General features: G+C 34.0%; 1 protein-coding gene across 1 annotated transcript in view; it reads right to left on the minus strand.

The window, feature by feature from the left end:
• LOC114326885 (kinetochore-associated protein 1) overlaps positions 1-23,535 on the minus strand; it is a 120,184-nt gene that overhangs the window by 91,757 nt on the left and 4,892 nt on the right. The window contains exons 3-7 of the mRNA XM_050648845.1: positions 21,204-21,448; positions 20,913-21,023; positions 12,693-12,893; positions 10,928-11,115; positions 792-978 (exon numbers count right to left, since the gene is read on the minus strand). Of these exons, the coding sequence (XP_050504802.1) occupies positions 792-978; positions 10,928-11,115; positions 12,693-12,893; positions 20,913-21,023; positions 21,204-21,448 (932 nt within the window). The remainder of the gene's footprint in view (positions 1-791; positions 979-10,927; positions 11,116-12,692; positions 12,894-20,912; positions 21,024-21,203; positions 21,449-23,535) is intronic.

Raw genomic sequence — 23,535 nt, forward strand, 5'->3', positions numbered from 1 at the left:
TCAAAATTGGTAAGGCCGTTATTTTGTAGTTATTTCAAATAAGTTTTTCCTCAATATCACTTTTCTATCGTACGCTCTCAGAACGGTATCTATACTTTGAAGTTTGATATAAGTATCTAATTGAAAATCTTAAATAACATAAATAAACTGGTTAAAATTTGGATGTGTTGTATAATGAAGCATTATAGCGAGAGTGAAAAGACTCACAGTTTCAACGAAATAGCCACTAAACTTAACCACTCTTTCATCTTCTGGTTGAATTGCAACAAGATCTATGGCAAAGCAATCCCCAACGTCCTCTGCTTTGAGAAATGGTAAACCAAATATATAAGATATATATTTAGTTATATCTGTTTCTGCAGTGATATTCGTGGGACAGTTCCAACTGTTGAATTTTTCTATTCCAACTTTGACTCAAATCAAACAGGCATCCCTTAAGTTTAGTGTCTGGAAAAACTTCTCGAATTGCTTTACGATAAAAGTGCTATTTGGCAACAATGTTTAAATTTCAGAAAAATAATATCGTTAAATCATACTTTATTGTAAAATTCGAATGTGTCGAGTGAATTCGAATAGTGTCGGGAGTGAACTGGACTAATAAAATAACTACCTGCTCAAGACGGGAGTGAACTCAATGGTGCCACCCATATGGTCATCAATTCTGGTAACGGCCACTTGCAAAAAAAAATACAATAAAAGAACATCGGGTGATTACTTTTGACTCACTTTGTGCCATTTTCATTTAAAATATTAAAAAAAATCACAAAAAATAATTAAAATTAATATCATACCTTCTTCGTTTAACCAGTCTCATAAGCCTTGATTCCGGTTCGGTCTCATACACAGATTGTAAACGCAATTCTTTGATTCTGTCTTCCGAGGTTACTTTGGAAGCGAATACAATATCGTTTTTCGTAAAGTCCATCTGAATGAGATATACAGGAAAGTTTATACGCAATGAAAAAATTTGGCTGAAATCTAAAACAATACGCAGTTAGAAACTTCAAAATAATTAAAATCTAGAGTGGACAATTCGATGTAATATAAGTTTCGAATTGTTTCTAATGCCCTGTGTCCAGGCGCGGCCCTAGAAATTCATAATAGCCTCCCTATTATATATTATATTATAGGGCAGACCTACCTCAAATACAAATATTATATTTTCCAGATTTAGCCGTACGCAAAACTTACTCTAAGGATAAAATACCCAGATACCTACGGTATCAAAAGGATTGATATACAATTCACGACTATTAATCTCACTGGTCGTTCTTTACCATAAAGATTAACCTTTCTACCATCAATGGGTAGGTACGCATGGATTATCTAGTAAAATACAAATTTTTATATCTTTATTGTATCGCGAATTTGAAGGTTTATACCTAGTGTAATGTATTTGCATTTTAAAATATCATTTTTGTTATTCTTTGAATTGAGAAAAATATTTCCGTTGTTTATGGTTCCACCGGTACCCAAACAAATGCGCCTGCAGATTATTTTTCAGAGAAGCGTGTTTTATTAGATTTTATGGCTTCTTTCAATTCTTTGGAAGCGGTTGTCGTGTAATTTAGTGTTGTATGGATGGCTTAAAGTTTAGAATTAACAGAAAAAAATAATAATAAAAAAATACTTATAGACTAAATACAATAGGGGGGTCCATGGAGCCGTTGACCCCCCCCCCCCCTGTATCCGCGCCTGCCTGTGTCCGTTTCTTCTCATCAACGATGATAAATAAATGTTAAAGTAGTGGAGTAAAAAATGGTTTTATTTGCAGCTACTGAATTATTACACTACAGTTGTTGGTTAGATAAAACTTTATGATAGACTGCGCTCAAAAGAGCCCGAATCCCCTAATTTATAAGTTTACCAATAATGTATACCTCAGCATAGAGGTTAATGCATCTAGCATAGTAACAAAACTTTGAACTTTGAAAGCTTACAAATACAAGTTAAATGAGGAAGCGATTGCAACACTAGGAAATAAAATTAGTAATAACACTATTTGGCAATTTATTCAGTTTGTAGGAAGTTGAATAAACTCTAATTAAGCTATTAATCGATATGTTTCACAATTATACACGGTAAAACTATAAAAATTTAGGAAGTTAAGATTAATGTGAGATTTAACAAGAGGGAAGAGTATTTCTGGACATCTCTCTCTCTCTCCTATGGCGCTGCAGCTCAAGTTGGACCCTGGCCTCCCCCAACTCCAAGTAACTCTTTCCCTGGCTGCTTTCCTCCAGTTATCCACCCTCAATATCTCTTTAGTATCGGTTCTCACTTTGTTTATCCACCTCTTCCTACTGGCCGACATCCTACCATAGTTCCGCTAAGCATTCTACTAGGTGTTCTGTCATTATCCATTCTTATAAGGTCTACCTACCAGCGCAATCTTTGTATTTTTGCATAATTTGTTATGGATAATATAATTTGTAATATTGGAGGATTTCTTGATATAGGTAAGCAATTAGAAAAACAGGTTGCTAATATAAGCACTTGTTTTCAGAACGAGGCTGAATAAACCGGGCGACATTCTAATGAAGTTAGCTGACTATGTCGAAGACACTAACTAATGGTTGAAATCAAGAATGTTCCTATTTGCCCCTCACGATCAGATTATTCCAACTAAAAATTGCCTGAAATATATTGTCAAACATGACGTCGATTATTTTTGATGGATATACAGGGTGTCCCGAAAAGATTGGTCATAAATTATACCACACATTCTGGAGTCAAAAATAGTTCGAATGAACCTAACTTACCTTAGTACAAATGTGCTCATAAAAAAGTTACAGCTCTTTGAAGTTACAAAATGAAAATCGATTTTTTCCAATATATCGAAAACTATTAAAGATTTTTTAATTGACAATGGATATGTATCATTCTTATGGCAGGATCATCTTAAAACAAAGTTATAGTGAGATTTGTCCACCCCATAATAATTTTGTGGGGGTTTTGATCCCTTAAACCCCCCAAACTTTTGTGTACGTTCCAATTAATTCATTATTGTGGTACCATTAGTTAAACACAAAAATTTTACATGTCTAGGTCCACTAGTTACCGCAGATAACAATGTCAGCGAAGAAGTTAAGAGAAGAATACATATTGCTAATAAAACATATAATGGACTCATTAAATATCTAAGATCTAACAACATCACGAGAAAAACCAAATGCAAAATATACAAAACCCTGATAAAACCGGTCCTTATATATGGATCAGAGACATGGACACTGACGAAAAGCGATGAGAACTTTTTTTTGGTTTATTGGCTTTGGGAGGAACCCGTTTTGCCACGAAAATTTATAACATTTAAAAGACTATACATATAACTGAACACAATTTGGTACAAATACAATTTTTTTTATTCAGTAACTGAATACAATTATTTGGTACAAATACAGTTTTTACAAATCTATACATATATATTTAATACCTAACTGAATAAAATTTGGATTGGTTGATACAGACCTAAAAGTTGAGGAAATTATAAGCGTCTCCTCGTACGACCTAAAAAGTTACAAAAAATAGCTCTTACTTCGGGATTATGGATGCACTCCAGCATAATGGAAAGATAATTTTGAGGAAACGGGATTTTTAGTTTCGTTAGTTCCGTAATAAGGTAAGAGGTGGCATTAGAATTATGACTGCATTGAAAAATCCAGTGATTAAAGTCGTCAAAACTGTCACTGCAGTCACAGAGGGGGGATGTGGCCAATTTCATCTTATAAAGCTTAGAGTTGACTGCTCCGTGTCCAAAGAGGCACCTAATGTATTTGGTGTTAATTTTTCTATTGGGATGGCTTCTTTTAGCAAGCTTTGTAGAAGGAAGTGTTGGAAAAAGCGTGCAGTACTGAAATGCATTGTTAGATCTAATTGTTGTCCATTTGTCTGCCCATTTAGTTCTTAAGTTTTGCTTACATATAGATAATGCGTCTTGTAGCGTTAATTCGGGGGCTTGTTTGCCATCAGTGATAGCTCTTTTTGCCAGTTTGTCAGCTGTTTCGTTTCCCGTTATGGAGGAATGCCCTTTGGCCCATATGAAGAATGTATTTATCTGTTTATAATCTAAGGCTCTTAAGGTTGTCAAAATTTCCACGATTATTGAGTTATTGTATATGGAGGTAACCGGGTACACCAGAGCTGATAAAACAGATTTCGAATCCGATATTATAGCCAAGTTTGACAAGGGTAGCAGTGAATTGTTTGCCCAATCCAAAGCCTTAAATATAGCAAGTGCCTCTGCTGTAAAGATTGTAGAGTTTTTGTTTAGTTTAAACAACAAACTTTCGTTTGTGTTTTCCCTGTACACTGCACATCCTGTTCCAGTAGGGGATTTGGATCCGTCTGTAAAAAATTTATGTACATTACCTAATTTCTCTAATTCTATTTGCATAGATATGTTATTAATTGCTGGGTTATCATTATATTCTGGAAAAATAATATTTGGTTGTGTAAGACATATATCGAATTTAGCCGTAAAGAACGGCAAACCAGAATCATCACGTAGTTCGATGTTTGAGACTGTTGCAAATGCATCAGCTAGAGGGGGACAGTTTCTGTTGTGCCAGTATTTATTAGTGTAGCTATATGCAGTTAAGATGCCTAAATTTTTAATAAGGTCGTTGTGTGTAAATCGTTTTTGTTTAACGACGAATTTTTCAGCTAGTAACTGTCGTCGAAGTTGCATGGGGGGTTCGCCACACTCTGCAAGGAGCGCAGCTGTGGGAGTGGATTTAAATGCACCAAGAACAATGCGTAGAGCCTTGAACTGTACCCTATCTATTTGTGAAAGTCTGGAATTAGTGGCTGATCCATACAAGAAACAACCATAATCTAGGATAGATCGAGTGTACGCTCGGTAGAAAATCAAGTTAATGTTAGGGTCAGCGCCCCAATGATATCTGTTAATTGCTCTTAGGATATTAAGACTTTTTTCACTTTTCTTAATGCATCTTGATATGTGATCAGACCAGGTCAGTTTGCAATCAAATGTGATACCCAAATATGTGTATGTTTTGCAAACAGGTATAGTGTGATTTTGAATTGTAAGGCTATTAAGTTCTGGCAATTGGTGTCTGGTAAAAAATACAATAGCAGATTTATGAGGTGATATTTCAAATCCCTGTTCAGGAAAGTATTTAAAGCAGCAATGCACTATATACTTAAGATTACTAACACATTGAGAGTAGTTTTTATGAGTAGTGTATATAGAAAAATCGTCAGCATATTGTAAAATTCTTGCGTTCATACCAAGGTTGTGAACATCGAGGGTATAGATATTAAATAGAAGCGGGCTCAACACCGACCCCTGTGGCAGACCAGAGTTAACCTCTCTAGGACCTAGAGTATTTGTATTGCATTTTATAAAGATCTTTCGTCTGAGGAACATATTAATAAGAACAAATGCAAATTGTGGTGGTATATGGATGTATGTTAACTTTTCATATAAACAATCCAACAGCACGCTTTCATAAGCACTAGAGATATCTAAAAATAAGGCAGCTGAATAATGGTTTTCTGAAAAAGCCAACTGAATTTCCGTTGCAAGATTGGCTGCACAGTCGAGAGTACCTTTACCTCGCCGAAAACCAAACTGGGATTGGGGGAGGATGTTATTATTTTCTAACCACCATTCTAATCTGAGTTTGATAATTCTTTCCAAAGTTTTTAATACACAAGACATTAGAGAAATGGGTCGCAGAGCTTTGTTGTCACTGACCTTAGGAATAGGAATAATTAGACACTGTTTTAGTGAGGGGTAATCCGTATCTCCTGAAAGTATATTGTTATATATTTTGCAAAGAAAGTGTTTCGCCGAGTCAGGGAGCTTTTTAATCATCATGTAATTGATGCCATCTAAGCCTGGAGCGGTAAGTTTTGACGATTTGATATTAAGTTCTAACTCTCTTAGTGTAACTGGGGCTAGAAGAGAATGATCATGATTACTGGTGGGTGTGTAGTGAATGTAAGGACTAACAAAACTTGGAGCTAATTTATGAAAAAGTATTTCCGCCTCATCTTCTTCACATGGTTGGATATCATTTTTCTTCTTTTGAAATCTATTAATCCGGCGCCAAATTTCCGAGGGATTTGAATTCCTATTAAGTTGAGTACAATAGTCTGCCCAAGCCTGTTTGGCTTTCATTTAAAGGTTCTTTTGCAGAGCGCATCTATTTTTTTTACACTGATATAATTTGAAGTTATCATATTGCGCTTGTACGTTTTGTAAGCTTCCTTCCTTTGGGTAACTAACTGTTGACATTCCTCATCCCACCAAGGGGGATGAGGAGCCTTTTTAGGAGAGAAGGGGTAAGTTTTTTTAAGAGCTGAATCCGCCGAGGATGTCATTGAATTGGTGATAAAGTTAATCATTTCGTTAGTATTGTTGAAAAGCGGAATCTCGGAGAAATCTTTATCAATTTTTGTTTGAAACAATGCCCAATCAGCTTCTCGCATAGACCATTTATGAATGGGGGTAATATTAATATTATCAATTCTGAGTTGTTGTAACACAAATGTGATAGCATAATGGTCAGAGCCATACGTATCTGCTTTAACAGACCAAGAGAATTGTGAGCTAAAGTTAGACGAAATGAGGGTAAGATCAACACATGATGGAGGAGAGCCAGGGGCAGATACTCCGGTAGGAGATCCGTCGTTTGCAATGATAAAGTTGTCGAAGTATTCTAAAGCTTCCATGAGTATGTTACCGCTATGATCATTGTTTATAGAGCCCCAGGCTCCATGATGGGCGTTAAAGTCGCCACCAATAATAAAATTATGCGGAATTTGTTGAAAAAGAGAAACATAGTCGTTCACTGTGACTGCAATGCTACCTGGACGATAATACTAACCACAGATATTTTGGTGCCATTGACATCAATATCAATGCCACAAACTTCAATATTTTTATTAAATGTTTGGTTGAATACTATATTATTGTATTTAATATTATTAGAGATAATTATGCTAACACCTCCCCCTCGTTTATTACGTCTATCTTTTCTAATAATATTAAATCCCTGTAAGGACATTTCATACTTAGGTTTGTACCAAGTTTCCGAAATAAGAGCTATATCAAAGTGTTCTTCTGTAAAAAGTTGCGTAATAGAGTTTTTATTAGAGTACGCTGATCTAGCGTTCCACTGGACAATTTTTAAACCGGCCATATCAGGTAAAGAAATGTTTAATCACGCTATTAATTATATTTTCTACATCTTGTATAGAGGGAACTGAACTATTAATCGCAGGGTTTCGAGCAGGAATGTCTGAAAAGAAATTATTGATTGAATCCTTCAAAGTAGTAGCAAATTCATTTTTAAGATGTTCATCGTTATTTTTAGATACATTTTTATTATAGTTTCCGAACTGGAATACGGGGCTAGCACAAAAGCTAAATTCGCTTGGAGCGGTAATAAGCGTAGGAGACGATGGGTGTATTTTTCGTTTTTTTCTAGTAGAAGCTGCAGTATTTGAAATATTTGCAATGGAAGGCAAATGTTTTGATGAGCTTTGAGCAATATTGGAATAGGTATTTGGCCTGGAAACTAATGAAGGGAATTCAGTAGTGGATGACAGTAACGGAGCAAATCTGTTTTTTTGAAGAATACTAGTGTAGGCAGGATTGTCAATAACTTTTTCGGCCTCTTTGAAAGAAATATTAAGGTGTGCCATTGCTTCCTTAGTTCGTTTTTGTTTTTTATACTCTGAACAATCTCGATTTGTCGAGTTGTGTGAATTAGAGTTACAAAAAATGCAGAAGTTATCACATTGAGTGCATTCGTTATCATTTTCTTTGCCGCAGTTTCGGCATTTCTTTTTTCCTTTACATTGAGATGCAGAGTGACCGTAACGAAGACAATTGTAACATTGCATAACAGGATGAACGTACGTGTCTACAGGACATCTCACTTTATTTATATAAATAAATTGGGGAATTTTGTTCCCTGCAAATGTGACAATTATCATTTGACGGGGGATTTTTTCAATCACTCCGTCTTTTATTACTTTTCGAAACATTCTTTGAACCTTACGAACAGAACACTCTGATTTTATAACTTTAACAAGATCATTTTCAGTCAGATATGTATCGACCGATCTCACAATACCTTTTTTTTCAGTTAAATGTGAGGGGATATAAGCTATCAGTTTATTGTCTTTGAATACCGAATTTTCCACTAATTTGTTCGCAACTAACCCTGAATTAACTTCAATTTTAAGTCTGTTACGACCCACGCTACTAATTTCTAAGATCGATTTTTCGTATTCCGAAAGTGCTAACAGTTTTTCACCAAGTCTCATTGGATGCAATCTTCCCACATTCAAAACTTCGTGTTCCACAAAAATTAAGTACGGACCTGTATCTCTTGATGTAAATCGATTATTAATGGAAATATCGCGTTTGAAAGACTGGTTTGGCTGGTCTAAATTACTTGCTGTTGTTGTTAATGAGCTTTTATTGTTATCATTATCTGCTGGAAAAACTTGATTTTTGTCCCCTGTTGCAATATTATTCTTATCGGCTTCTGTAAATCCACGAAAACCATCTTGATTAATATTTACATTTGAATCGTCGAGTTCCATGCCATCCAGAACCCTGATATCCTCGATTCTTATATTTGAAGATCGCGGCGGCTTCCCGCCGCCAGGTGAAGTTCCCGACATCCGTCCCAGACAGAAGTCGGATTTTTAAGTATAATTCCCCAGGACAAATTAAGTAATGAATCGACTTACTTGTAGAAATCCAAAAAACTTAACCAAATAAATGAGTAAAAGGTAAACAAACTGTATTTTTTGCGGCAATTAGTGAATCGACTTTTAAATCAAACACGTCTAATCACTAAGAGACTTGATAGACGACGACAATTAAAATTGCGATGAGAACTTATTATGTACGTTTGAAAGAAAAATCCTTAGACACATATATAAGGGGGTGAAAGAAAATGACGTATGGCGCAGAAGATATAATTTTGAACTATACGCTGTGAGCTCGTACGTAGAGGGGATATTTACAAATTCGCGAGCGCCAGTAGTGGCAAGTCTGTAAACGTTTACCGGAAATTTGACATAAATGTCAAAGTGATTAATTTAAAATTAAAATTAAAAACATTAATTATAAAAAATATTAGTTGGTCAAAGCTGTGATATATATTTTTACCTTAAATATACTTACGTTTTAAATACTGAATTTAAGTTTTTTTAATGTTCCGTAATATGTAATTATAAATTAATATATTAATCTTGGCGCCATCTACACGATAATTGTGAAAGTATCCGAATTAAGAAATTCATATTTTATCAATAGAACGTCAAAATGATTAGCAAAATCTTAAAAAAATCGATTACAATTTAATTACTTTTTTGTGTTGTAAATATTAAGCGATAACAATTAAATAATAAATTTAAAAATTACCGGTGAAAGTTGAATTAGTAATCCGCTAGGAGCGCCACCAGCGAAGCTCGGAGCGTATACGCAGCATACAACGAACCCGACGTCATAACATCCATAAAGATCGGACGTCTGCGCTGGATGGGCCATGTTGAACGAATGTTGGAGACCGAAACACCAAAACACATAATGAAGCAAACACCAGTAGGGAGAAGGTCAAAGGGAAGACCCAAACTTAGATACATGGAACAAGTGGAACAAGATCTGAAAACACTTGAGATTACCCACTGGAAGAACAAAGCAAGGAACAGAACAGAATGGCGGAAAATCCTAGAACAAGCCAGGACCCAAAAAGGGTTGTCGAGCTACTGATGATGATGATGATTAGTTAAACACAACGTTTTTAAAACTTTTTTACCTTTTAGTATTTTTTTGATAAGCGAGTTTTTATCGAGATGCGGCTTCTTTTTTAATATATTTACATAAAAAATTTATGGGAGTTTTGTTCCTTTAAACCCCCCAAATGTTTGTGTAGGTTCCAATTAAACTATTATTTTGGTACCATTATTTAAACACAGTATTTTTAAAACTTTTTTGCCTCTTAGTCTTTTTTTGATATTTATATATAATATTTTATAATAGTCGCCTTTTATCGAGATGTGGCTTCTTTTTCAAAATACACCTAAAAAGGTAAATTATAAATACATTTTCAGATTATTAACAGGTCTCTATAATCGTACTTAACCATATACAATATGTGGTGGATTCGATAAATATTCAAATATCGATAAACACTGGTTTATCGAAAAAGTCCGAAGAGGCAAAAATGTTTTAAAAACAGTGTGTTTAACTAATAGTGCCACACTAATAATTAAATTGAAACGTGCACAAAGGTTTGGGGGGTTTAAGGGAACAAAACCCCCATAAATTTTTATGGGGTAGGTACACAAATTTCACTTTAATTTTTATTTAAAATGCTGCTGCCATGAGAATGCCACATGTCCATTTTCAATGAAAAATCTCTAAGAGTTTTTTATATCTTGAAAAAAGTTTATTATTCTTGCAGAAGTTTATCATCAGTTCTCTATTTTAGTTTTTAACATTCTCGTTAAAAATTTGCTAATTCTAAGTATTACTTGGATACCTGTTCGAGCGTTAAATCGTCCAATAAACTTCGTGTTAAATATAACGGGAATATTGACAAGTGTAGAGATCTTGAGATCCACGTAAGGACACAATGGAGAATGGAAACTACCAAGACGACCGATTTTTTAAAATTTGCATATGCCGGACCTGCTTTTATAGCACTTCATCCAGGATTGGCCTCCAAATATATCATTGATTGATAGCTGACTGATTTAAAAATTAGCATTCAACTATTTTACCACACAAGAAATTTTAAGCGCGGAGAAATCAATAAGAAGTTATATTGCAGACAGAATAATTAGTATTGTACACTTACGATACAATATGGCTAACCACATATGAATTTAATATAAAAATAAAACATAACCATACTACAATAAAGATAATTACCTGATTCCAGTAGCTGCAGGAATATTTCGCCTGTTTCGTTTGGTTTTGTTACTGCCAATATTTGTGATTTACTTCCATTCATGACCAACATCTCATCAATGAGAAAATCATACTCAATATGGAAGGTTATTAAAGTTAGCGGACACAATTTAAAGATATTGCCGTCAAAATCAAGCGAGAGCAGCATGCTAAAAACAACTTTTGTTTAGTCATCAAATTACGAGAATTTATCCACCTGGTCTTCCCTTGAGCTACCCTACACCATTATGACCCACCAACTAAAATTCAGCGGAAGCAGTAGAAGTAATGGGGTTCACCCCAAAGGGATTAGGTCCTGAGTATTATGGGATGCACAAGGTGTATTGTTGATTGATTATTTAGAAAAAGAAGCTACTGTAACAGCCTCTTACTATGTGCACTAAAACCAAAATTGCGTGAAGCCATAAAAAGAGACGGGAAAAGTTAAGAAAATGTGTGCACTTTCATCTAGACAACGCACCAATACACAAGACAGTGTTGACAATAAAATTTCTTCCTAACAACAGTATTTGACTATATTATGTGTTTTCCAGAAGTTGGTTTGGAAGGCGTAGTTTTATTGAATGGCCCCCCAAGATCACCTGATATGAATAATTCATGAAAGACCCAAAAGGAAATGGTTGTTCGCTGTGGAAAAAGATTTAAACAAATTCAGTATAGATATTTGGAAAAATTAAGTTCACCCGGTGTATGTAGACTTACAGAAAGCATATGACAGTGTGCCCCTCAGCAAACTATGGTCAACGCTACAGCAAACCAACATTAAACATAGTCTTATCATCAAAGCAGTCCAAAGTCTGTATAATGGAACGACTGCAAAAATGAAAACTGGATCAATAATGTCTGAGGGATTTAAGGTCACGAAAGGACTGAAGCAGGGTTGCTGAATTTCGCCTAACCTTTTCAAAACTTATCTGGAACAAGCACTCAAGGTGTGGAAAAGAAAATGTAATGACATGAGAATCCCACTCAATAATGAGACAACACTATACACTTTATGTTTCGGTGATGACCAAATTCTGATTGCTCAGGATCATGACGACTTCGGGTTACATGATGCGGAAGCTAATAGAAGAATATAAGAAATGAAGTCTCGAAGTCAACATTAAGAAAACTGAAGCCATGTGTATAGGAGAGACAAAGCAGTTGATTACATTAGATGTTAGGGCATGAAGATAACTCAAGATGGAACACTTGATGCTGCTATAAAGACAGATACATACAGGGTAGAAAAGCCATATCCATGATGAACGGCATTCTGTGGGACCAAACAATATCTAAAGCGAACAAACAGCTCATATACAATACCATATGTTAAAGTGTAATCACATACAGCAGTGAAGTTTGGCCAATGAACCAAAGAACAGAGAAAATGTTACTAGGAACTGAAATGGACTTCTGGAGATGAGCAGCAGGCAAATCAAGAAGAGATCGGATCCCAAATGAGAAAATACGAGAAATGATGGGATTCACCCGTACAGGTCTATGATTAAACATTGAAGAATGACTGTTAGGAGTCAGAGAACTCTGTAAATCGATAGTAGTAGTAGTAACAAAAAAAAGGAGAAATATTTCCAACTAAAATCTCAAAACTTTTTCCAGAAGTTGTATTTCGAAAACAGTTTCTGATCTGTTATATCCCACACGTTATTAACAAATGAATGAGGACACTGGTGTATTTTAAAAAGACATTGTTTTTTATCAAAATAAAAAATGTTATACTTACTTATCGAGGGTAGAAAAATTTTTCACTTTAAAAGCATCATGGGTAATTACGTCCTTCGTTTCTGTGTTTAAAATGTAACATGAAGAGCCGTTGATACTAAGTAAAGGATAGGAATAATCCGATGTATTTACTTTGCATTTTAAGTTGATAATTTCTTCTGTAGTGACATCAAATCCAGTATCGTTGTTCTTAACAATTAATCTAAAACAAGTTACATATGAATTCAACTTGAGATTTCTTTACAAAAGACTAAAAATTTTGAAATAAATGAAGTTGATTTGACGTACAGCAATAGCCAGTTATTAATATGTGTTGTGAATGTCTCTTGTCCTCAACATCAGAGGAGAACTAAACTTCTAAGTGGTTGATGATAAAGACTCTGATTAATCAATCTTCTTCGAAGCAGTCACGATGTTAAAGTAATTGTAGATTTGAGTTTAAATAACTTTATTTTATTTGAGTACAGTTACAAACACTTATTTTACAATTTGGGTATTGGGACCGTGCAAGTTCGGAAAAGCGACACCTGGTTTCTACGCTCTGCACTTTTATTCGCACTTTTAATTATATTGGCCAATCATATGGTCCTGGTTACTGGATAATTGTCAAGGCCATAGTCCAAAAAAATAATAAGAAGAAAAAATAAGATTTAGGTTATGTTATTAAAACGTAAATAATTGTATGTAGTAAATAAAATTAAGTATATTCAAATGGGAAATAAGCCACAATTTTATAAATAAGAATCCATATCGTTTATAAATAAGGAATTGTCAAGATTGGATCGAATGGAACAGAACAACTTAGAACGGGATCCTACAACATTCACAAGAAATAATACGAGGAAAATATCAATACCATATGTAAAAGGACTATCCGAGAAACTTAAAACAATAGGAAATAAATTCAACATATCAACAACATTCAAAACAACAAACACATTGAGATCTATTCTATCTAAAACTAAACCTAACAGTGAACAAGAAAGAACAAAGAATTGTATTTATAAAATACCTTGTGAATGCGAACAATTTTATATAGGTGAAACGTCAAGACCATTAGACGTTACAGTAAATGAACATCAGTCTTATATAAAAAATAGAGAATTTGATAGATCTCAAATATGTCAACACGCATGGGATAATGAACATAGAGTTCAGTGGAGAGATTCAAGTATAGTCCTAAAAGAAGCAGATAGTAAAAAGAGAAAAATCAAAGAAGCGGCTCTAATTATGCTGAATGAAACAAATTGTGTCGCAAATTCCTCGGTAGAATGCAGTAGGATGTGGTTACCCATATTAAAGGAGGAAGTCAATAGAAAGAAAATACCACAATTAGTAAATCAGTAACATATCGAGTTAGTACATATAGTATTATTTAAAATTTAAAATATCAAGTCAGAATTTGGTATTAGTTTGAGAGTAAACCAAATGTAAACCCAAATACTTACGATGTCGGGATAGTATCACGAGGTTTTTCCTGGTTTTCCCTAGTGATTTACTATGGAATCTCTAACGCGAGAATTTCAGTGCCACCGTTGCATTTGGTTGTCTTTTTAAAGACAGATCACATGCTATGATTTTTTGTGGCGGATATTCTTGAGTTGGGATTGATTTCATGTAATCGAATGAACTATCTTTTAGTAAAGTCGTCCCAGGAACGCAACTCATCAATATTGGCAATATCATTTTAAAGTCGTCTACTTTAAAATGTATAATACGTGTCTGAATTGCCGATATAGATGAGTCAGATTAAATAAATTATTAGAAGAATTTTTTACTAAGCAACATTTTTGTTTATTTAGTATTATTTTGTATTTTGACAACGACACCCGACTTGGGCGTCGAAACGTTAATAAAATCATTTTTAGGTAAAATTGTGGCTTATTTCCCATTTGAATATACTTGATTATAAAAATGCCACAAGAAAATAGCTACAGAACAACATTAAATAAAATTAGTTATTAAAATGCAGTACTGCAAGCAAAATACAATTAATTAAATTTACCTTTATATAATAATTGAATATCGTATCAATATTGTGGAGCAATTTTACAGTTTCAATTGACAATATGAATTATTTAAGAAAGTTGCCATTTTTCTCCGCTATTCTCGCACGATCGTTTCGCGTATCCCTTCCAAGTACTTGCACACCGCGAATAACAAACTATTAAGTTTAAAAATTTGACCACTTCGCTATGTCTTATACAATAATCCGTGGTGAACCGAAATATTCATACAGTATTGCTGGCAGATAGTGCGCAAGGGCTCCAAAGGATGATGGATAATGTTGTAGAAACATGTAACAAATACAGCCTAAATGTATGAGCTTTTTAAATGCATGTAATATTTACCGTAATGGGAGTTTCCTGTCAAAATTAATAAATAAATACCATATCAAAAAAACTAAATTATAAGAAAAACAATTATCATTCGTAAAAACACCAACATAAACGCCCAAATTACAATAAGCGATACAGTTAGAAAGAGTGGAGAAAATATGCTATTTCGGCAGCAATATCAAGGATACTTGGAATCATGAAAAAACCAGAAGCTCTTTTAACAGTTTTAGAAAGATAACTCCTCTTTAAGTATCAATAAACGCATAAGAGTTCTTAGATGTTACGTCTTTAGTGTCCTCCCCTGCGGAGTAGAAAAATGGAGTCTTATAGAAGATGCCATAAATCGATTAGAGCCATTTCAAATGTGCAGTTACCGACATATACAGTGATGAGCGCGCTAATAACTGGCAATATAACACAAAAGGTGGAAAACGTATTAAGTTGTGAGATAAAAAGAAATGAAACTAGTCGAGCTGGAAAATTTGGCGATATTAACCTAAATATTTACATTATATTGATTGTTCCCACCTTTAGGCATATCAGAGGAGTATTGTCAACTAAAACTGTCATTGCGACCAGGGCCGTATTTACAGGGGGGCTTGAGGGGCTATAGCCCGAAGCGGCAGATTTTAAAAGGCGGCAATTTTTAGCACGAACTTTTTGGCGGCGACGGCGATCTCAAAAAATTGCGAATTTTAAAGATTTACTAACATTTATTTCCCTCCTTTAATGGGTACATCGTCTGTCCCGTCCGCGGCAAAATTCGAGTTTAAAAGATGAATCATGAATGTCTATGCAATGCGTATCGCGTATGGGTGTTGCCACTAGCGCTTCTGTCACTGTCAGGCAAATCAAAACTAAACTGAACCTAAACCTGAACAGTCCCACTTCACACTCACAGGAGGTATTGTCCTTTTCATGAGCATTTTTCAGTGCGTAACAAATGATAGGAAAAAGGGTAAGTCCGTGATAATACACATTTATGACATTTATTCTAACATGACATTTTAGTTAAATCTGACAGTTGTCACATTTTATTTTCAATTTGGAATAAAAACAATTCAAATGTGTTTCTTGCATTTATAAAATGGTATTTTCTTTGATTTGTATAGTCTTATAAATTATACAGATTATATTTGTAATATTATTATCTAATTAAAAAAAAATATATTTTTTTTATTATGGCGCCATTTATCGACAACTAGAATAACTAGAATAAATATTGTAAACGTCTGTAATCACGGACGTGCCTTTTTTCTGTCACATACAATTTAATGCGTTAGAAAGAAATCGAAAAACTGTGACGCACTGAAAGATGATCATGAGAAAAAAAATATTGTGTGTTTTTCTTTCCTGTCTGAACATATTGCCAAGTATGGGAATCCTGGACAAGGGCGCAAGTCTTATCTATCTTCGACTACTTATCAACAGTTTGTACAATTGATGGCACATAAAGTGACAAATACCATTCTCCAAGAGATCAAGACTGCAAAATACTACTCAATCATAGTAGATTCAACACCAGATATATCTCATGTGGATGAGTTGGCTATCATCATAAGGTACGTCAAAGAAAATGGAATTCCAATTGAGAGATTTCTGTGCTTTATCCCTAATGTTGGACATGGGTCAGAGGCACTTTTCAAAGCAGTCATGGACGTACTATCAAAGTATGAGATAGACATCCAGAACTGAAGAGGTCAATCCTACGACAACGCTTCGAATATGTCTAGGGCATACAGTGGTCTTCAGGCTCGTATCAGAGAAGTTTGCCCTGAGGCCATATACACACCATGTTCTGCTCATTCCCTGAATTTGGTTGGTAAGCACGCAGCTGAATGTTGTCAAGAAAGCAACCATTTTTTTGAGCTGCTTCAAGGGTTGTTTGTATTTTTTTCAAGCTCAACCAAGAGATGGGAAGTCCTCCAAAGGGAACTTAAAAACAAAGAAAACCTAAGTTTGAAAAGTTTGTCAAAGACGCGTTGGTCTGCACGTGATGACGCCTGCAAAAGCCTCAATAGAGACTGGAAGGGAGTTTTTGCGGCCCTTAGTGTTATCGTCAATGACAATAGCGAGAAAAGTAACACTAAAAATGAAGCCTCCGGATACTTGAAAAAGTTGAGTCGACTAGAGACTGCTTGTCTTTCTTTGTTATGGGGAGATCTTTTGGAAAGGTTTAATGCAGCTAGCAAAGCACTCCAGGGGACCAGTGTAAACATACATGACATCACACAAGTGTACAACTCACTAACCGAATATGTGTCAGGAATACGTAATGATTTTGACATATACGAAAACTCAGCTCTGGTTAATTCTGTGGTGTGTGAGTATGAAGACACCTCCAAAAGAAGGAAGAAAATGAAACTCCAAGCTGGAGAGTCCCGAGAAAATGAAGTAGTTCTCAGTGGTAGAACAAAGTTCAAAAATGACACTTATCTTGTCATTCTTGACAGGCTTCTGACAGAGATGACGAAGCGAAAGGAAATATACGACGTGCAGACACGGTTTGAGCTTCTTTCTTCAGGGGTTGGCTGGGAACGTGGACAAATCACTATAAGTGCCAAAAAGCTCTGCAACGAATACACTAAATATCTCCCAGATTTTGAAACATTTGCTAACGAATGTGTCCACTTTTTTGGTTTTGTCAAAAGTATTGACAAAGAGCCACCAAAAACATTTGTTGAGCTTCTGCAGTTGGTCTTCAACACAGGGTTACAAGAGTTGTACCCATACATGGACATCGCACTCAGGCTCTTTCTCACTACACCAGCGTCAAACTGCTCTGCAGAGAGATCGTTTTCCGTGCTGAAAAGAATTAACAATTACCTCCGATCATCACAGACACACGAACGCCTCAATGAGATGGCAGTATTGACGATCGAAAGAGAAATTACGAAGTCACTTAACTTCGACGATGTGATTGACTCGTTTGCCCAATGTAAATCACGGAGGAAGAATCTGTAATTTAATAAAACAGTTTTCAACCAAATGAATTGTTTAATTTAATTTTAAAATGTATAGGTACTTTGTTGTTTTGTAAGTAAGTAAGAACTATGCTATGAGATTCACTAAAATTATGCCTCATCTGTTTCTGTTGTACATGCTCATTACCTAAAGTTATTACTTTAATTAAATTATGAGTTAGCAAAATAACGTATTTTTTATTAAGTATGTCATACCGTATTACATTATGAATAAAAATAAATAGGTAGTATCAATATTGATACTTTTAGATGTACCCCAGGATTATAAAGCTGATATTGCGCTACGTATTAATGCTAGAAAATCATGAATGAGGACTTCCTGGAAGTCCAATTCCTCCGGGATGGAGAGAGTATAATTTTGCATTATTTAGCGTTTTCTATGTTTACGTTAAAAAGGCGGCAAAATCAAGATAGCGCGTAGGCGGCAAAATCGTAAATCCCGCCCTGATTGCGACAGTGGCAGTTGCCAAACTCGTCCGATACTTCTAAAGGTGGGAAACAATCAATGTAATGTAAATTTTTAGGTTAATGTCGCTAAATTTCCCAGCTCGACTAGTTTCATTTCTTTTTATCTCACAACTTAATACGTTTTCCATCTTTTGTGTTATTTTGCCGGTTATTAGCACGCTCATCACTGTAGCTATATTAAGGGTTTCATATACAGGGTGTTTGGTAAAGAATGGGCCATAGCTTAACCTCAGATTACTAAAGGCTGTATGACACTATACATTTTCTTGTATCATTTCTAATATCGTTTCTGATATGTCAAAAAAATGCATAGTGTCATACACAGATACAAGAAACGATATCAGAAACGATACAAGAATTTGAGTCAAGGCTGTATGACTCTATACATTTTCTTGTATCATTTCTAATATCGTTTCTGATATGTCAAAAAAATGCATAGTGTCATACACAGATACAAGAAACGATACAAGAATTTGAGTCAGACACAGATTCTTGTACAAGAACTGCACCAATTTCTGCGCAAAGAGCAAAAACGTAAAACCTGCTGGTAAAACATCTAAAATGTCATAATTACTTACTCATAATGGCGGCTGAAATGAAAATGGAATAATGTATTGATGAATTTATTTGTGTTTTTGTAGGTATTATTTATAAATCTTTTATTGATACTTAATATACCGTTTGGTATGGACTACTGTTCTACTAATAACCATATATTTAGCTCCTAGTAAAGTTCATACTATAAATTTAGGTTTCATGGTGCATAATTTTTTAATAGACGAAAATACAATAGTTCCTAATTTGGATCAAACTGAAGATAATGCTAATGCAAATATTTTAGCACAAATATCAAAACAAAATAAAAACACAAATAATCAACCTCAAACAGTCAACGTAAAATTCTGGTTAACATTAAAATGTTAATTAAAAGTTTATAAATTTTATAAAATCTTCAAAATCAGCTGTAGCTGTAGATGCAGCATGCAGTACTGCCATAACGTGACACAGGGTGACAAACAAAATTTCGACCAATCACGTGCCGAATTTCATACAATTTTCGATACAAGAACTTGCATAGTGTCATACAGGGCACAAATGTACGTACAAGAAATGATACAAGAAAATGTATACAAGAAACGATATCAGAAACGATATTAGAAATGATACAAGAAAATGCATAGTGTCATACAGCCTTAAGGATAAAATAGGTCGATTTAAGCTAACTTACCTTAGTACAAAAGTTAATAATAATCGAAATACAGGGTGTCAAAGTTAAACTTTTATTTTATTTATTTTAGAATATTTCCTGACAGGCATGGGACAACAACACGAAATTTGGTAAGTGGTGCTGGTACTGTACACTCTACTAAATTATGTTAAACAAACGTTTCTGGCTACTACCAGAGGCGTACGACGGGGGAACGTGAATGGTTGACCCTTCTCAAATTCTACGCCACTGATGAAACTGCTATTTTAGCATAATTTTTAGATTCTTCAATACTTTCTATGCAAATAATATACTCTTCATTCGTAACGAAAAAGCCATTAGTTTTCGAGATATTTGAAGTTAACAATGAAAAGACACATTTATCTTGATTAATGTATTATGCTCCTTCGTTTTTAGCTTCAAATACCTCGAAAACTAATGGCTTTATCGTTACGAATGAAGAGTATGTTATTTACATAGAAAGTATTGGAGAACCAAAAAATTGCACTAAAATAAAAATTCCGGCAGTGGCGTAGAATTTGGGAAGGGTCAACCATTCACGTTCCCCCGTCGTACGCCTCTGGTAGTAGCCAGAAAGGTTTGTTTAACATAATTTAGTAGGGTGTACAGTACCAGCACCACTTACCAAATTTCGTGTTGTTATTCCATGTTTGTCAGGAAATATTCAAGAATAAATAAAATAAAAGTTTAACTTTGACGCCCTGTATTTCGGTTATCAACTTTCGTAGTAAGGTAAGTTAACTTAAATCGACCTATTTTACGCTCAGGAATCTAAGGTTAAGCTATGGCCCATTCTTTACCAAACACCCTGTATACACCACACAACTGACATAAATAACTACTATTCTCCAGAGGCTAAGAAAAGAGAAAGAAATTATTAACACCTTAAACAACAGAAACTTGGCTTACTTCGACCACATTATCAGTAATAATAAATACCGACTTCTACAGTTGATTCTACACGGCAAGATTGAGGGCAAGAGCGGCTCTGAACTTAGGTAGACGTATATCCTGGCTGGCCAATCTTAAGAAGTGGACTGGTCTAACATAAACTGATCTATTTCGAGTTGCTGTGAATAGAATAAGATGGCTCATTGTCGTCGCCAACATCACTAGATAGGCACCTTTAGAAGAAGCAGCGAAATAATTTTACGTAGCGCAATGTATTTATTGTCAGATGGTTAGTAGTTAAAATACCATACCTGAAAATTGATCCATTTGGATACACTATTAGAAAATGGGCATTGACTTCATCGTCTTCGGAGCAATCGATTGAATGTATCCCCTGTGGAGCCAAATTTTCACATATACTCCTAAAAATTAACAATTTTAAATAATAAAAAAATTTGACGTCAATATGACGTCATATGGCACTTTGAGTGCCATGTGAGTCATAAGACCAACAAGTCTTTAAAACGCTATGAATGAGTTAGCGAGTTCCAAAAAACTGGATAAATGAAATATTTATCTAAGCTAACCAATTCGTTACTTACCCCGAATAAACCTTTTCAATATCCTGATCATGAATGGTAAATAAGAACAGAGCTCCTGTCTCAAAACACACCATCAAAAATCGGTCATCTGGGGATAATGTTATACAAGATATATTTGAGTCGAAACAAGCATTAAATATCATATTTTTTATTTCCATATTCTGAAATATCCTCAACGTTTTATCAGTTGCAAAAAACAATTGCCCGTTACGAATGAGAGCATTGATTTGTAAGTCTGAAACTCCCTGAAAGAAAATAGAATGTTACAAAATATACATGTTGTGTACTGTATATACAGGGTGATTGATTAGTAGGGTAAATCTCAATAGCTCCGCTATGGTAATAGATAGCAATAAAAGTTAATAACAAAAATTTTAGCCACCTTTGAGCTTCACATTACAAAATTAGTTAGAATGTTACAGGGTGTTCGATAACACAGTGGCAGACCAAACTTATGTTTTTTTAAATGGAACACCCTATATTTTATTTTAAATTGGAAATCCTGTTAACTTCTCCATCACAAAAATATAAAGGTTTGTTATGTTATACAGGGTATTTACAAAGTTATAACCAATTTTATATGAAAATCGTAACAAGTTCAACTCCCTGTATAAATAAAAATAAGCAAAACAACAATGGTTTATTAATGCCATATTTTTTAACGTATTGTCAAAATTTTCAAGAATGGTCGATATTGCTAATTTTCTTTATATCAAATACAGAGTGAGTCAAAACGCAAGTACATTATTTTCTCAGTAATTTTAAATGGAACACCCTGTATTTTATATCACTATTGAAAAGTACCATTACCGTACTTTAATTTTTAGATAACATTCCCTATGTCTAAATTTATTAGTTTTCGAGATATTTTCATTTTTCAATGGACCAGTAGTGTGGCCACCCATATCACCAGAATTTAATAAACTGTACTGATTTTTTTGGGGTTACGTTAATAATGAAGTTTATAAAATACCTCCAACAACAAGGGATGAGATGAAAAATAGAATACAAAGTGTATTTCGATGTGTTAATTTACAAATGCTCCGTAGAGTAAGTAGCTCAATCAATGATCGTTTTTAGGCGTACATAAATGTGTTAGGAGATAAAACACCTTAAGTAATTAAATATTAAAAGTAGCTTCTAATTTTTTCAAACATGCTTTTTGCAAAATGTATTACTGATAAATTATGTTGCGTTCTTTATTTGTTACACTGTTACATTTACATACAAAAGTAGTGTTTAATTGTTTTCACAAAATATTGTATTTTGTGTTTGTGTGTTTTTTTTGTAAAATTTATTACTAATTTTCTTTGTTTATTTGTTGCATTTACATAAAAATATAGTTTTTAATTGTTTCAAAAATGTTGCATGTAGTGGTTGTGTTTTTGTTTGTAAAATGTATTACTAATAAATTATTTTTATTTCTTTATTTGCTACAGTGTTACATTGATTACTGGATTGATAATCGGTAATCTTCAATTGTCAATTCAGTCATGGCTTACTTAAAATTTAGATAAATTTAAACACCTAAAATAATTTGCTCTGAAAAATGAAAATATCTCGAAAATTAATAAATTTGGGCATAGGGAATGTTATATAAAAATTAAAGTATGTTAATGTTACTTTTCAATAATGATATAAAATACAGAGTGTTCAATTTAACATTACTGAGAAAATAATATACTTGCGTTTTGACTCACCCTGTATTTGATATAAAGAAAATTAGCAATATCGACCATTCTTGAAAATTTTGACAATACGTTAAAAAATATGGCATTAATAAACCATTGCTGTTTTGCTTATTTTTATTTATACAGGGAGTTGAACTTGTTACGATTTTCATATAAAATTGGTTATAACTTTGTAAATACTCTGTATAACATTACAAACCTTTATATTTTTGTGATGGAGAAGTTAACAGGATTTCGAATATAAAATAAAATATAGGGTGTTCCATTAAAAAAAAACATAAGTTAGGTCTGCCACTGTGTTATCGAACATACTGTAACAGTAACTAATTTTGTAATGTGAAGCTCAAAGGTGGCTAAAATTGTTGTTATTAACTTTTATTGCTATCTATTACTATAGCGGAGCTATTTAGCTTTACCCTACTAATCAATCACCCTGTAAAGTATATACAATATTAGTATCTGAATAGAAAAGTCTGCTGAAATTGTTTCTTTGTAGCATATCTAGAAATAAGATATCTGCAACATGTTTTCAATAAATTGTTTGTTTGAGTTTAGCTTCAAAATATAATCAAATAAATATACGAATAATTTGAAGTTTATAATCATTCAAAAGATAAGTATTATGTTTCAGCTAAGATCCA

This window comes from Diabrotica virgifera, chromosome 4, assembly GCF_917563875.1.
Source record: "Diabrotica virgifera virgifera chromosome 4, PGI_DIABVI_V3a".
In the NCBI taxonomy this organism is placed as follows: Eukaryota; Metazoa; Arthropoda; class Insecta; order Coleoptera; family Chrysomelidae; genus Diabrotica; species Diabrotica virgifera.